At 31.1% G+C, this 16,004-nt stretch overlaps 3 protein-coding genes across 5 annotated transcripts; 2 read left to right on the plus strand and 1 right to left on the minus strand.

The window, feature by feature from the left end:
- Positions 1-272: 272 nt before the first annotated feature.
- Positions 273-3,516, minus strand: LOC113861202 (GDP-mannose 3,5-epimerase 2). Of its 2 annotated transcripts, none has more exons than XM_027493862.1 (7): positions 3,387-3,516; positions 2,560-2,970; positions 2,317-2,410; positions 2,087-2,216; positions 1,832-1,964; positions 1,111-1,318; positions 273-771 (listed from the first exon to the last, which is right to left on the minus strand). In XM_027493862.1, the coding sequence occupies exons 1-7, from the start codon at positions 3,425-3,427 to the stop codon at positions 616-618; spliced, it is 1,173 nt and encodes a 390-aa protein (XP_027349663.1). In that variant the 5' UTR covers positions 3,428-3,516; the 3' UTR covers positions 273-615. The 2 variants fall into 2 exon arrangements, with proteins under 2 accessions (XP_027349663.1, XP_027349662.1); XM_027493861.1 differs by lacking the exon at positions 3,387-3,516 and adding an exon at positions 3,054-3,336 and having other exon boundaries at positions 288-771.
- A 2,802-nt stretch (positions 3,517-6,318) lies between these two features.
- LOC113861178 (light-inducible protein CPRF2) lies at positions 6,319-11,393 on the plus strand. Of its 2 annotated transcripts, none has more exons than XM_027493820.1 (6): positions 6,319-6,765; positions 9,041-9,125; positions 9,437-9,656; positions 10,144-10,219; positions 10,299-10,424; positions 10,691-11,393. In XM_027493820.1, the coding sequence occupies exons 1-6, from the start codon at positions 6,472-6,474 to the stop codon at positions 11,006-11,008; spliced, it is 1,119 nt and encodes a 372-aa protein (XP_027349621.1). In that variant the 5' UTR covers positions 6,319-6,471; the 3' UTR covers positions 11,009-11,393. The 2 variants fall into 2 exon arrangements, with proteins under 2 accessions (XP_027349621.1, XP_027349622.1); XM_027493821.1 differs by having other exon boundaries at positions 6,379-6,765; positions 10,159-10,219; positions 10,691-11,369.
- Positions 11,394-11,951: 558 nt separating this feature from the next.
- On the plus strand, positions 11,952-12,758 carry LOC113863407 (sec-independent protein translocase protein TATA, chloroplastic). Its single transcript, XM_027496976.1, has 2 exons — positions 11,952-12,302; positions 12,530-12,758. Exons 1-2 carry the CDS (start codon positions 12,009-12,011, stop codon positions 12,662-12,664), a joined length of 429 nt encoding a protein of 142 aa, XP_027352777.1. The 5' UTR covers positions 11,952-12,008; the 3' UTR covers positions 12,665-12,758.
- The last annotated feature ends 3,246 nt before the right edge of the window (positions 12,759-16,004 follow it).

Below are 16,004 nucleotides of genomic sequence, written 5' to 3' on the forward strand. Positions count from 1 at the left end.
TTGCTCCATCTTCCTTATCAAGAAGACAAGAACCACCAGCATTTAGTCCCCCCCCCCCCCCAAAAAAAAAATACCACTCGCATCACTTACATTGAAAATCATACCACAACCTAAAATAAATCAAGAAACTTATGTACTTGTTTTTAATATTGTTCTTCAATAAAATAAAAAATTTATTCGAAGAATCATCGCTAAATTTGACTAGAAAGCAATACTACAAATATTTGGCGTTTTGTCTAAAATAAATTAATTTTCATATGGAAGAAATTATTCCGAAGATTATTAATCAATTAAACATATAATTTAAAATTTCTAATGTTGTAACACCCTTTAAGAACCAATTGTTGCCTCAAACAAGCCACGTAAAATACAATGAGGGCATCACAGCTTCCGTTCAAAGACAATGACAAACTCCAAAAGTAACTTTAATAACTCATTAACTATAACCAAAGATCTCTACTAAGTAGCGACATATAAGCTAAACCTTCACTTGAAACATTTAGGTGATTACTACACCTAAGCATTTGTCACTTTATTCCTTGCCATCTGCTGCCCGAAGGGATTTCTACAGGATAACAATATAAAAGCTAACCCTTCATCAATGCAGTAGTTGCTTTATTCTTTGCCATCTGCAGCCCGAAGTGAGCCTAGTTGAACAGGTGCTTGAGTTTGGACCACTTTGGAGGATCCATAGACTGATAGGTCAACACCAGAAGCCTTCTCTTTCTCAAGCTGCTCTTTAATCCAGAAGTATGTAATTCTCAGCCCATCCTACAATATTAGAATTCGGATGCTATGGGTAAAACAATTCTGTTGACTGAGACAAGATTAAAAAGCAATAGAGGGGAGAAACACGTGTAATGGACATTGAAGTGAAGTGAAAATGGACACTTGAGAATGTATGCTAGGAAAATATAATGTAGATAGGTATATCTCATTCCATTACTGTTATCTTAATGATGATATAGATCAAAGTTGGTAGGAATTTCTTTTGTTAGAGAATAAAAGGAGAAATGATTGTTATGCACTTTCATCTGAAGTCAGAACTAGAAATAAATTGTATAAAGTGAAAAAAAAGGGTAAGCTTCAACCCATTAATAGCATTAATACCTTCAACTTCATAGTTGGAGCCCAGCCAAGTTTCTCTTTAATCAATGTATTGTCTGAGTTACGACCTCGAACACCTTCTGGACCAGGAATGTGGTGTATTGGTATACTCTTATTCTCAAAGCTAAGAACAATTTCAGCCATCTCATTCATGCTGACCATTTCATCACTTCCAATATTCACTGGCTCCCGGAAGTCTGATTTAGTCAGCCTAACAAAAGTAGAACATGACCGTGATGTTAAATCTTCCCAAGGAATTAGAAATAACCAACAAAAGACATGCAAGCAAGAAGCTAATACATGCTTGATTAGATAAACATTTTGTGTTTCTTAATACCAAAATGGACAAATCTTAACTTTTGTAAAGTCATTTAAATCCCTCTTGCTTCCATTTAATTCAGTAGATGTTGATTGAGCTAATAATGTTTCTTCCAATTTTAAACAGCTGGATTTCATTAAGACATCTACTTATGAAATTTGGAAATTGAAAATTTCTTAGGTCATCTTAAGCATCTTCACCAATAGCAATGTCAGAATAAATATAGAGATTTTACAATTACTAATAGTTGTGATTAACTGCAAGCATAAACAATTAACAGGATGCACTTGCTCCATTTTCATCTTTCATAAAAACAAGAATCCATAAATTAAATTTTAAAATGAGAAACCCTTGAAATAAATCGTTAATTTAGACGTAATAGCCACAAAATTGAGTAATGCATACCTGAGTACGCCTTCCACGCACTCATCAATGAAGGTGAAGGATCTTGTCTGTAATCCATCTCCCCACATCTCAAACCTATCTGTGGAAGTGATTGCCTTACGACAAAAAGCTGCAGGAGCCTTCTCCCTACCACCTGTATGACAAACAACACAAAGCAACAAATTTCATAAATCCAAAAGGTAAAATAATAATGTCTAATAATTTATTGATCATGATTCGACAACTGTAATACTCGCAATTGGTCAAAGAGCATACCCTTCCATGTCCCATAAGGGCCATATATGTTATGGAATCTCCCAATGCGGCACTCAATTCCAAAATCCTTGTTATAATGCTTGCATAACTCTTCAGTTGCAAGCTTCTCTAGCCCATATGCATCTTGTGGCTACAACAAGTCATAAATTAAAATTTTTCATGCCAACTCAAGTACACAAACGAATAACAAGCATAATTTGAACAAATAATTACAACGATCACCAACAAACCTCTGCAGGCCAGGCATCAGACTCCTTCAAACTCACATTGGTTTCCAACTGCTTAAATTCAGGGTAGATACAAGCACTAGAGGCATAAAAGAACCTAAAAAAATAAACCAAAAACAAAAAAACTTTGTGACAAGGATAAAGTATATTGAATAATTGAAAGTGACACCATAGCGCAGGGATTTGCTCAATGATTTCCAAAAACAGAAAATTCATATGACAGTCTATATATCTAAGATTGCTAACCTCTTAACACCATTAATCCTGGCTGCTTCAATCATGTTGAAGCTAATCATTGTGTTGTTGTACATAATAACAGAGTGGTTGGACTGAATAAAACCCATCCCACCCATATCAGCAGCAAGATTGAAAACATGATCCACACCCTTGGTTACTGTTAAGCAGTTATCCATGACCCTAAGATCAACAAGATGGAACTCATGGCAGAACATGTCTTCAGTCATGTGTTCATTTTTCTTCCAATCAGAAGCAATGATGTAATGCCCCTCAGTCTTGAGGCGGCGAGCAATGTGTGAGGCAATAAAACCACCGGCCCCAGTTATGGAAATTCTGAGCTTTTGAGAGGGCCAATAAGGCTCTCTCTCTAGGTTCTGATAAGTGTATGCACCATAGTCGGTTGTTCCAGAACTTCCCATTCTGCACACCACATCAATCAGTCAGAGAAGCACAAAACACGACAACAAACAAAAATGCTTCATCATGAAATCCGAAATCCATGCAAGTTGCTGTTTTTAAGGAACAACTGGACAGAGAAGACAGAAACAGAATCTGGGTAGAAGAAATCCAACCGACACAGATCAGAAGAACCACATACCCCACAACAGACCACATGGAATGGAACAACGTTATAAAATAAGGGAAGCATGTGAAAATTATTAACTCGTTCTGCTTCCTCTTTTCAAAAAAGAAAAAACAATTTTTTACAAAACATGAGAAAAAAAATCCAGGATATTAGTACCGGAATGAGTGGTAAGTATTGAGATTAAAGAAAAACAGAGAAGGAAAAAGAAATGGAGCATAAGAAAGAGAGAAGTAGTAACCCAGAGAGGTACCTGAGAATTGAAGGATAGATGGAGGTGGATTTGGAATGCATGATGCATGTGGGGTTCTGCCATTGCTATATATAGAAGAGAATGGAGTGCCAAAGAGCGAATGCAGGGCCACTCATTTATTACTTCTTCCCCACTATTGGATCCGTTGCAGGCTAAGACACGGCCAAATTCTACGTTTCATTTCTCGCTCCTTCCATGCCAATATTATTCACTTTTACTCTCACTGGAGAGCACTTTTTAAATTAATATATTTTTTAAACCTATATTGCACAGATAAGCATGTAATCAGTTTTATTCAAATTTATAAATTAAATTAAATTAAATTACATTTTTATAAAAAATTATATTCATTAAATTTTATAATTTTTATATAAAAAATATATATTAACTATAATTTTTTATTAATTTTTTCATATAAAATATTTAATTAGTTACAAATTTTATTTTAAATACATCTTATTTAAGCTTATTTAAGGAAAATTAATATTTATTATATTTTCAGAATAATATTATTAATGTTTACTTTAAAACGTTAATTAATGAATAAATATTGTATTAATGACATTTAAATGTTATGATTTTAAAATATCATTTTATATTTTTTTTATTTAATGAGTATTATCTCGAGTATCGGGGTGTTTGCTAATTTCTCGTTTTATAATATTTTAAAATATTATAAGGATTTAATTATAATTTTTTTAATTAATATACACTTTTTATCTATGTGATATTTTATTAACAAATTTTCTAACGTGTACATAAGAATGTATTAAAAAATTATATATAATAATTTTTTATTAAAAGTCACAAATTATTACAAATTTAATATATTAATAATATTAAATATTATAATTTTTAGTAAATTTTTTTGTGAATTTTTAGACATTATAAAATTGTTTATTCAATTATGATATTTATTTATTTATTTCAAAATTATTTGCCAGCAGGTAATTAATACTTATTGAAAAATACTAAATAACAATTACTACAGCAGGTAATTAATATTCATTGCCAAACGTTTACTAAGTCAAACTTTGAAAATGAAATTTGTAATAATTATTAATTCAGAACTTAATATTAATGACCAATTTGACATATACACATTAAAAATTAATGATTAAAATAATTGATAATCGTTTAAATTTAAAATTAAGGCGCTGTTTAGTAAATTGACTAAAATATTGTAATACTAGAATATTTACATAGTAAATTTTAAAATTTATATATGTTATTTATTTAAATGATAAAAAAAAATTAATAAATATAAATTATAAATTGAATGTTACTATAATAAACTTTAAAAAAATAATTTTTAAAAGTTATAAGCCTCTTATATTTTATAATTATCAAATAACTCTATTAGTTTATTTTTAATATATGTATATAAATCTACGTTATCAAACAAAGGTGGAATTAGCAAAACCAAAGTTATTAATTTGAGAATAATTATTTGTAATTTGAAAAACTGAAATGAGTTATATGTAATTTCATTATCTAATTGAATGTTTTGCTTTATTTGTAATGTTGATATAGCGTTATCCTGTTTTAGTGTTTTTCTAATTAATTACACATCCAACGTAACTGAGTTGAAATTTGCAGGCTTGACGTAGGAGTGAGTGGAGATTTTGCATTATTGCTCCTACTTAGAACTCAATTATCATTATCATCTATATGTGAATTTGAACATAACCCACATTCCATTCATCACACACACACACACACACACACACACACACACACATGCAAGAAAACAGAGTACGAAGCCGCAGAGAAAGCAGTGTTGGGATTCATTCGTTGAAATGCACGTTCATGTTTCTGTTTTTATTCTTCACTTTCATTCTTTGTTGCCACTCACACTTAATTACAAATTCAATAATCGTAAATTATTATTTGGATTTGGATTTTGATTTGGATGGATCCATAACGCACCTTCCTTCCTTGTTTTTTCTTTATTCATTGAAGATTTTCAATACCTCTTTCAAATTCTAGGAGGCTAATGCCACATTCTTTTTCATATTCACTTAAGTATAAATATTAAATGAGTCTTTTTATTAGGCTAATATTGATGTGAAATTATTTTAATCAAAACACATAATTAATATTGATATGATGTTTCAAATTTTAAAATATTGATTAAGAATATAACAACAGTCGTTATTCACTGCTGGTCTTATTATTGTTCTTTAAGACTCTTTTTTGGTCTAGTTGTACAAGTCTAAATGCAGCCCAAATAAGCAGAGTAACTGCAGGGCCCAACAGAATCCAAGCCTAGCCCATGTTTTTGTGATGATTAATGTTGTTGAAAATATTTATATATAAAAAAAAATAATAGTAAAGTTAAAATGGGATGAGAAAAAGTGTTATTATGGTGTTTGAAATGAACGCAAAGTGACGTTGAAGAGTCCGGAAAAGGAATAGCGACTAGCGAGTGGGGATCCCACCAAACGAGACTGACACACACTCGTGTCTATCCGCAATGACTCACTCACAACGCATCGCTCCTCAACCAATTCTCTCTCTTTCCCTCAAACAAATCCATTCTATTAATAAACTATCAATAAATATCTAACTTTTCTTTGCCCCCAAAAATCCATTACTACTTCAATTTCAATGTTGTTTACATAATCCTACACATATTAAACAACAAGTTGAACGAGTCATTAAACATGATATATATATATATATAGACTTAGATTGATTCCAAAAATAGAAACTAGCAGCAAGTTGGTTGACTGAGAGGGACACAAGTTTGCTGGAGATATGGATTAGGATGCACAAGAGAAGACCAACCATAACGGATGAGGCTACATGCCACATCATTATTCCAATTTTTTATTTGCATATTCGATTAATTTTAATGGTGGTGGGAGCATCAAATATTATCAAAAATAAAACGTGACGTTATTTATGTGGTAAAGATGTGATACGAGGAGGACACGCTTTTACAGAAGATGAATAAATAAATAAATTGACCATACGTCCATTCATTTAAGCTTCGTGGGATTTGATTGTGAAGGTGAAGGTGAAGGTGAGGGAACATTTGATAAACAGAGAGAGAGAGAGAGAGAAAAGAAAGAACGAGAAAATGGAAAGGGTGTTGTCAGTAGATGAAATATCGGAACAGTATTGGGTGGCAGCGAGGAATGAATCGTGCAAGTCAAAGTCAAAGATGAATCGGAGCGATTCTGAGTGGGCCTTTCAGCAGTTTCTAAAGGAAGCAGCTTCTTCTTCTTCATCCTCTTCTTCATCATCATCCATTGATGTCAAACTCAAGAAGGATCCAAGCGCCAACCACCCTGTAACTGTTGATTCTGAGGACTACCACGCTATTCTCAAGACCAAGCTCAATCTCGCTTGCGCCGCCGTTGCTTTGACTCGGGTATTTTTATTTTTTTAATATTTGAAACCTTTTACTCTTTTTATTCAATCTGTTAGTGGGTGTGGAGAAAAATCCGTCCTTTTTAAGAGGGGAGACTGAAACTTTCATCTTTCTTATGTTGCTTTTAGTTTTTGCTTTCTGGGTCTTGGAATTTCATTTTAAGATCAATACGACATATTGTATTGTGTTATGCCATTCTTCAACCATGCATTATGCAGTTTTGGTGGTCATGCTTTGGGCTTAAATCAATAAAAATTATGCCTTTCTCTGTGAAAGGGAAGTGAGTTTCGTCAGAAGCAAAGGCTGAAGCATTGGCTATTTTTGAAATTAAAAATTTACTAAAACGAGCCCAACAGGTCAGTTGGACCTCCAGAAGTGAAAGGTTAAATAAAGATAACATATTTCGTACACATCATAGTCAGATAGATATTTGCTGTTTAACAATTCTTTTTTTAGGGGTTTCGCCTTTAAAAGTATTTTATCCTTCTAAAACTCAATGCACCGAAAAAAATCTTCTAAAATTCAGTTGATAAATGAAAGTATGTTCTTTCGACCAACATATATACAGAAAGAAGAATAATGCTTCCGCTTAGAAGCTCTACAGTGGCTTCCAACAACCCGTGTGGGGCATAATTTTCTTTTAATATTTTTAACTTTGATCCAAGCCAGAACTTCAGATAGGATGGTTGACACTGCAATTACTGCAGGAGAATTCCATGTAAAGTTGGATGGTGATGTTTGGATGGATGACCATTTTAACATTTTTTTTTAAAATGAGAGGAACAGAATTTATGATTATTCTTCGTCTCCTTTTTTTCCTCTAGACTCATCTGTCACTTTATTCTTCTAAACAGCAATAAAGCTGATACGTTCCTTCCTGTACCTTAGAACAGTGAATTCAGTTTCGTAATTTTGTCCTTAAGACCTTTGAAGGGCTTATTATTCCTAGAATTATGAATCATACAATAGCTTGTTGCATGCATACAGCATCTGTTGTGCTGATATTGTGGAGAAATATATGGATTAGAGATAATATCTAATCCATATATTTCTCCACAATATCAGCACAACAGCATCACTTATTTTTTATATCCGCAAGGTTGTTCCGTGACAAGCTCAAGGACACAAAACTATGATAGATAAGCTTCTGCCTTATATGTTGCAATAAATTTAATGATTTTCTTCTTATTCTACATGCTCATTGTAAATAACAGTAGCAAATAAAGTCTTTTTTAACTAATTGGGACAATTATATGAATCAAATGATGCCATTATGTTTAGTCATGGATTAAATGCTCAGCAAGTCCATTTAGATCTACGTCATTTAAGATAAAAACTTGTTTCATAAATATTTGTAGACTAAAGTATTTAAAATGGCCAAACTACACTTACAGAATGATATCCTGGAGGTATACATTCCTGACATCTGTCAGGGGTAGATTGGCATTGATTTTATGCAACTTATAACGTTAACTACTGAATTAGACACAAAAATGGAAAAAAGAGGCTGTATCTGAAACTCAATTAGTGGAATGCCAATAACCTATTAGTTGCTGATGTGCCACTGATGTTTGCTTTGGTTAGTGGTACTGCTTATGGTAACTTGTTCCTTGCACCAAACATTTGCCCAGGCCTGCTTTATTGTATCTAATGTCAATTGTGTTGAGAGGTTATTTAATAATATTAGTTAGAAGCCTGATCCAACTTATTTATCCGGATAGATTTGTTCTTCTTAATGGCAATTTCTGCTATCGCTTTCCATTTAATGGTCAAACTGAACTTGCTCCATATCATGCTAGTTTCTTACTTGGAAAACTATGGTCACTGAGGCACAATTAAACTTGATAATTCTTGACTCTGGTTTTCTTTAATTAACCTTGTAGCAGTGGTTCTTACGGAAATCTTACCCATTCTTTTTTTCCATATCGGTATTTTGCATTAATTGCATTCTTTTCATATGCTTTATTGAAATACATATCCTTTTTCCTTGTTTAAAATGAAATTTTGTTTATCCCCCCATCCCCCTCCCCCCCCCCCCCCCATTAGACGTGGAATATAATAAGTACTTTCATTTATGTGATGCCTGCACTCCACCTACTTTACATTTTATTTTTGGCTTTTCTGTGTTTTTAATCTTGTTCTTCGAAGTTGGATATACTATGCATGATCTATAACATTTTTCCTAGTTTTAGGTTACCAATCCCCTATTTCTGTCACCTCTTTCTCATTTGAAACTGAACAAATATCTAATGTTTTCTTCTGCTCATGGCAATAGGGATCTTTGGTCAAATCTCAAGACCCTGACAGTGGATCACAGGCATCTAATCCTTCTGAAGTTGGATCTCAGGCTACCTTAAAAGGTTTGAATCGGTATATTCTTTTGTTTGTTTATTATGTTATGCGTGTGTATATGAAAACATGGAAGGTCCATTAAATGAAGTAGGTCACATCTTAATGGAAATTCAATGATAATACAGGCTCAATGCAAAGAGTGAGGGTGCATGTGGAATGTAAAATAAATTATTGGCTACTAGAAGCTGCATGAGTATGGTGCATGAAAATCTAGGAGTACAACTTTGTTTAGTTTAGAATGCTTTAGAACTTTAGTTTTTCCTCTCCTAATACATATACTGAACTGTAAGTTATATCTGTGTTTGCATTTTTTGTGTAGGATCTGGCCCTTCTGGAAATGATCCATCGAAAGTTCAAAATAAAGATGTCAAATTACCACTTGGGGTTCCTTCCTCACCTACCATGCAAAAGAATCCTGCTGTTGTGATGATGCCAACATTAAGTGGGTCATCAAAAGAACAGTCAGATGACGAGGAAGCTGAGGGAGAGATTAACATGACTGACAACATGAACCCTGCAGATGTAAAACGAGTAAGGAGGTAACTATAGTCTCAGAATTGACTATGTTTAGCATAGAAAGCGTTAGTGCTTCTGATCTTTGGAGTATTGATTGTAATATCAAGTTCTGATAAATAAACCAACTGTGTGGCCTGCTTGACAATCCCCTTCTGGTATCATATTAGATCTTTAAAATGAAATAATGTATGAACCTTTGATTTGATGTGGTTGCATGGACATTAAGTTCAGGTAGACTTTAACTTATTATGTCAAACACAGATGCAAATTCATCAGTACTATCATGAAGATAGGTTGCATAATTATTATACTTACTGTTAAAGCGACAATGCCCCTCATATTTTATCCAATAATTTTTGTTTTAGTGTTCGAGCTCAATGAATCTGGATTTTATTTACTTCATAAAGAAATTCTTTCTTTATTTACCTTTATAGGAAAACATTAATTTTGTTAAATTAAAGTACAAATCATGCCTTTTTGAATTTAAAGCTTGACGAATTTGTCTTTCAGGATGCTTTCTAATAGGGAGTCTGCCAGACGCTCAAGAAGAAGAAAGCAGGCTCATTTAAGTGAGCTGGAGACACAGGTGTGTGTATGTTTCTTTTTCTTTTTCCATGTTAGTCCTCAAAGAATTGTATATTTTCTGACCTAATATTGTATCTTAGGTCTCTCAATTAAGAGGCGAGAATTCTTCATTGTTAAAGCGCTTGACTGATGTGAGCCAGGAGTATAATAATGCTGCTGTTGACAACAGAGTATTGAAAGCTGATGTTGAAACATTAAGAGCAAAGGTAAATCCTTGCTTTTAAATTTTTATGGTGTGTTTATAAGAATTTATGAAAACAAAAAGCTTATGACTCTTATAAACTCTTTTCAGCCTATACCAATAACTGATGTGTGACATGTTTTGTTAAGATATTTTACATTGACTTGAAATAAAGACACAATACTCCTTAGAACGAGTCCTCTTTTTATGAACTAGTTTTTTTGGGAGTAAGTTAAACTCAAATTTCTTAACAATGTTTATGATTTCCTTCCATGTCGTTGTGTTTTTTAGGTGAAGATGGCTGAAGAGACGGTGAAAAGAATTACTGGGTTGAACCCAATGTTTCATGGCATGACTGAGATGTCAATGTCATCAATGGGAATGGCATTATATGATGGAAGCCCATCTGAGACATCAGCTGATGCAGCTGTTCCTGTCCAAGAAGACCCAAATCATCACCTTTCTCAACCCACTTCAAATAACAATGGCATTGAAAGTGTGCAGCACAAGAACACTTCCCTACGCCGGGTTGCTAGCTTGGAACATCTTCAGAAGCGGATTCGTGGTGGAGCAGATTCACGTGCACCTGCTTCTAATGGAGACCAATAACGTAGTAGCTAAGTTACAATATGATTTCACGAGGAAATTATTCTAAAACTCTCTTATTTCTACCATTTGTAAGTAAGGGCCTATTCTTGTTGACTATATTGTAAATCAATTTGATGTTTGTTAATCTTATTGAGCATATTCTGATGGATAATCAATCCTATTTTTAAATTTAGTTTTTGTGTTGATATCCTCAAATGGCTGATGTTTAGGTAGATATGATGGGGACAGAGGATTGTTGGTGGGTTCAGTTCTATCCAAATTGGATATTGACATTTTGTGTTATTACCGTGTTCAATAGGTTCATCAATGCAATCATAATGTAGTATCTATTCTGAGGTTGTCACGCATACCAATCTTATACGAATTCGATTGTTATATTTATTTTTAATCTAGCCTCTCTATTTTTTTTTCTTTTGGTACAAAAAGATTATACATCGTCAAAATAAAGAAACTGGCATGCAATTATTATAAAATAGTTAGACCGAAACTAAAAAAAATGACTATCATGTTCAAGAATTGTGACATTTTTTTTAATTTAATTCTTTATTTTGTATATTTCTAATAGATAATGTCATAACAGGTATAGGAATGAAATCAAATGGCACTAAGTAACAAAATACCTTCAATAAATTTTTTATAAATAATAAAGTTTACAAAGTTTCTCATAATTAAAAGAAATAATAGATACTCAGTTGCCTCATTTTATTTTAATATATAATATCTTATATTAAAAAAATAGTCATTATTTAATCATAATTTATAAATATTTAAATTAAATAAAAAATAATTTTAAATTATTAAATATTTTTTAAATATATAAAAAATTAAATTATATTTTTTATATTAAAAAGTACGAGAATTAATTATGATTGTTTTTCCGAAGCTACCCATAGTCAATGTTGGCGGATTTCGTGTTAGGTTATTATCTTTTTGAAAAAAAAAATGTGAAAAATCTTAGCCGCAGACACGGACACAGATAGAGAGAGGGAAGAGAGAAGAGATGGAGATGGCGAGTTGTGCATCGTTTTCGTCTTCAATTGGAATTGGAAGAGCAATTGCAAGACCTAATATTACCCTTTCTTTCTCTTCATCGTTCCCCAACTTGTTGAATTCAGCGAGCATAGCCGTTAAGGGTCGCAGAAGAAGAAACAAAAGCCTCACTTGCAACGCCTTGTTTGGGCTGGGCGTACCCGAGCTTGTCGTTATCGCCGGCGTGGCTGCCCTCGTCTTTGGGCCCAAGAAGTTGCCTGAAGTCGGCCGCAGCATCGGCAAAACTGTCAAGAGCTTCCAACAGGTTTCCCTTCCTTTTCTGCTCATTCATTTTATCATTTCTCATCAATCAATTCAAATGCAAACTGTAATTATTATTGGCATTTTGTGTGACATTACTTGTAGAGGATGTTTATAATTTAACCGAAAAGCTTAAACTCTGTGTTGGAATCACTTCAATTTTATTATCTGAATTCTGTCATTGAGTGAATGCTATGATATATTACTGTATTTTGTAAATCTTGTTTGTAGGCAGCAAAGGAGTTTGAGTCTGAGCTGAAAAAGGAACCTGATGCTGATGCCATTTCCACACAAGAGGACTTGTCTCAGAAACCTGAACAGGAGAAGCAGGACATTGAGGTCTCTAGCACTAAGGAGACTGTATGAGATTTGTATAATATATGATATGATGTGATAAAGTAGATATCAAATTCTCATCCTTGACATTATGCATTTGAGACAAACCATTCTTCTCTGATTCTCATATGTTAGTCTAGTATTTTTTATTTTTTTTGTCTTCTCACTTTCGTTATTTAAAGAAAAATGCTAATCAACCATCTTAGAGTATCAGTTAAAAAATTTAGAGTTAAAAAAGCATGAAAAAGCACATACCCTTATAATTTTTAATACATTTCTATTTATTAATTTTTTAAACTGTGCATTTAGGACAAGCGTTAGCAAGATGCTTGTTTAAATCATGACCAAGATTTGAAGTGAAGCATTGATAATACATTGTGTGGTGGATGCTGAACATTTTTTCTTCACTGTGGCCGCCTGGTCATCTATGTTCTTCAATTGTTGTAGATTTAATAGCGATTAGGAGATCAAACATGATTAACAGCAATATTAGTTTGACTGCTGGTTGGTTTGGAAGTGAGTGGAAAAGAAAGGTGTATGAAAAGAAAATAAAGGAAGGAGGAAAAATGAACAGGCAGGAAGAAGAGAGAAAAGAAGATTACTGGATTTGTTAGGACTTGTTTATTTTAAAGTTAAGTAGATTTGATTTTGGTAGGATTAATGTTAAATCATAATTGATAGTATTTCAAAATTAATCTAAAGTGATAAGTTTTTATTGGAATGTGAGTTTTTCATTGACTAATGAGGGGATTAATTTTATATTTTATAGAAATTATTTTCATTATACTTTAAGATATATATATATATATATAAAATATAGTCAAGTCTTCATTAAAAATGAAGTTATCTTTGATTGTGCTTTCTTCATTCTGAGTGACTCGAGTTTATCATTATTTAACATTTATAAATTTTTAAAAATATATATTTACAAATCTTTCATTTATTTTAACTTTTTTTAAAATCTTAACTATTTATACTCTTCAAATAATTTCTTTTATCTTTTACATTGAAATTTGATCTCCCCCTCTAAATCTCAATTATTTATATTTGTATTTTATTTATTTAATTAGATATTATTATAGTTTTAATAACTAATTTTTATTTTTATCTTATTTAAATTTAAAAATACCCGTTCAATGCTAGCATGCTTATCTGAAAATGGCAAAAGTAAGTCATACTTAAGAGTCCCAAATTATTTTGGTTTGCGAGATAAAGTCCAATACGGATTTATGCAGAATACTTTCTCAAAATATTGAATCACAAAGCGGAGCCCAAGGAAAAGAAAGAACGAAAATTTACAAGTAACCCACTGTTTTATCCGTCTAAAATAACACATTGTAAATATTATTTTAAAAAATAACAGTTAAAAGAATGATAAAATATATGCAAATTTATACTAAATTATATATTTGTTTGGAAGGCAAGTATACCTGTCGATAAGTAATAAAAAATTTTAAAATAAATTTTTAAAATATTGTCTCATAAAAATTAATTTTTAATTATTAAATTTTTTTTAATTCAATTATTTAAGTTTAAAATATGTAATATTAAGTAAGAACTAAAATTTAATTATAAAATTAATTATGAATAAAAATAAATAATATAACATACTTCATGATTGAACTTATAAGAAAAGAATTTATGGCATATGAGTTTGCTTATTCAATCTTTTATGTTATTTTTTTATTTAACTCTAAATTTGATTTTTTTGTAATCACTAATTATTCATAAAAATACTATTAATACCTAATGATCATGCAATACTAATATTATTTTTTCTAAATTAATACCATCAATGATCATGCAAGACATCAATTAAAGAAAACATAAATCACTTATGAATTTATTAATTTAATAATGATTGAAGGAGAAAGATTGGTTTGATTCACTTAATTTTTTATCTCATTTTATCCTATAGATTTATTAATTAATCAAGATACAGTCGTGTGATGATATAATTAATTAAGATTATAATTATGCGCAATACGATAAAGGCTAATCATAAACGAAAATCAAATATAGATTCAAACTTCAAAATTTCATTAATTCATGAATAATAGTTTTCATAACCCTATCTATGGATTTAGTTACTCATACTAAAGAGAAAAACTAAAACAATCATAAACAAAGCTACGGAGAAAAGTAAACTAGAAAGAGAAGATTTTTTTGTTTTTAAGTACAATTGTTCGAAGCTCTAAATCTCACTAAGAGTATGCCAACGATCTTGTGCAAGAGAAACAATATAAAATATGTATCAAAGAGTAAAAGACAAGATGTAAAACTTGGTGCTTGAAGTCTCCCTTCAATAGGGTTTGAAAACTCTAAAAGTTCTTCATTAATTGGACTTGAAGTACTCATGTGCTTGCTAACTGTTGTGGAACTCTAATTTTTTTTTATCAATTTGGACTTAAAACGTATCTAAAATTCACTTGTGACCTTTTTATATTAAACTGCATAAGTAATATAAAATTAATGTAAAATTCAAATAAAATAAAAGTTAAACATAAATATATAAACTACAAAAAAGAGTCTAATTGCAAACTTATCAATATTCTTTTAGAAAAACTTGTAATCAACAATGTCATCTCTACATTTTCTGATGGAGGAATATACACCTAAATAATCAACATAGTTCATAGTCCAACAAAATTTATATCTTTCTCACAAAATAGATAATATAGTCACTTTGTTTTTTCATTTTAACTTCTGTTTTTTTTTTAAAGGTTAAAATATAATTTTTAGTCTGTACATTTATGTAAGATTTTAATTTTAATCTTTTTATATTGTAGTCTCCAATTTTTTTTTAAAATTGGCATTTTCAATTTATTTGAGATTACACAACAAAAATATTGGCATATGACTTTTTTTTTTATCAAGCATCACCATCAACTAAAAGTGTTAACTTTTAAAAAGTTATACTAAAACAAAAAAATTAAGACTAAATCAAAATATTATAGGAATATATTTAAATATTAAAAAGTTAGATTTTTTTTTTTCTTTTGAGAAAGAAAGCTGGTATATGTAGCACTATTTTATTTTATTTTTGTTACAATATGTTCCAATAGTCTGAAACATTTTTAGGTGTTTTCTCCGTAGTTAAAGAATATTCAATTTTACGATGTATATATATATATATATTAGAAAAACAAATAAATAAAATGATATTACTTTTTAATGGTTCAAATAATACTTCACTTTGACTTGTGAGTAATTCTGCCAGAGTAGAAGTCAACTTGTGCAAGCTTCGGCCTTGCTATTTTAATGTAAGCTTAGGCAAGTTGGTTTGTTTATTATTTTGGTATTTGTGGAAAAACTCATTCACTCACATAAAAAACATTTTGATTATTTGAATGTAAAAAAGCAGATCAAA

This window comes from Abrus precatorius, unplaced genomic scaffold (assembly GCF_003935025.1).
Source record: "Abrus precatorius isolate BTA unplaced genomic scaffold, Abrus_2018 Scaffold3, whole genome shotgun sequence".
NCBI classification, from domain to species: Eukaryota; Viridiplantae; Streptophyta; class Magnoliopsida; order Fabales; family Fabaceae; genus Abrus; species Abrus precatorius.

Coding starts and splice junctions, on each gene's coding strand:
- LOC113861202 (XM_027493861.1), bottom strand. CDS start 3,199: ATGCTTCCCTTATTTTATAACGTTGTTCCATTCCATGTGGTCTGTTGT. Junction 1,965..2,086: donor CCCTTATGGGACATGGAAGG/GTATGCTCTTTG, acceptor TTTGTCATACAG/GTGGTAGGGAGAAGGCTCCT. Junction 1,319..1,831: donor TGCGTGGAAGGCGTACTCAG/GTATGCATTACT, acceptor TACTTTTGTTAG/GCTGACTAAATCAGACTTCC.
- LOC113861178 (XM_027493820.1), top strand. CDS start 6,472: ATGGAAAGGGTGTTGTCAGTAGATGAAATATCGGAACAGTATTGGGTG. Junction 9,126..9,436: donor ATCTCAGGCTACCTTAAAAG/GTTTGAATCGGT, acceptor TTTTTTGTGTAG/GATCTGGCCCTTCTGGAAAT. Junction 10,220..10,298: donor TAAGTGAGCTGGAGACACAG/GTGTGTGTATGT, acceptor ATTGTATCTTAG/GTCTCTCAATTAAGAGGCGA.
- LOC113863407 (XM_027496976.1), top strand. CDS start 12,009: ATGGAGATGGCGAGTTGTGCATCGTTTTCGTCTTCAATTGGAATTGGA. Junction 12,303..12,529: donor CTGTCAAGAGCTTCCAACAG/GTTTCCCTTCCT, acceptor TCTTGTTTGTAG/GCAGCAAAGGAGTTTGAGTC.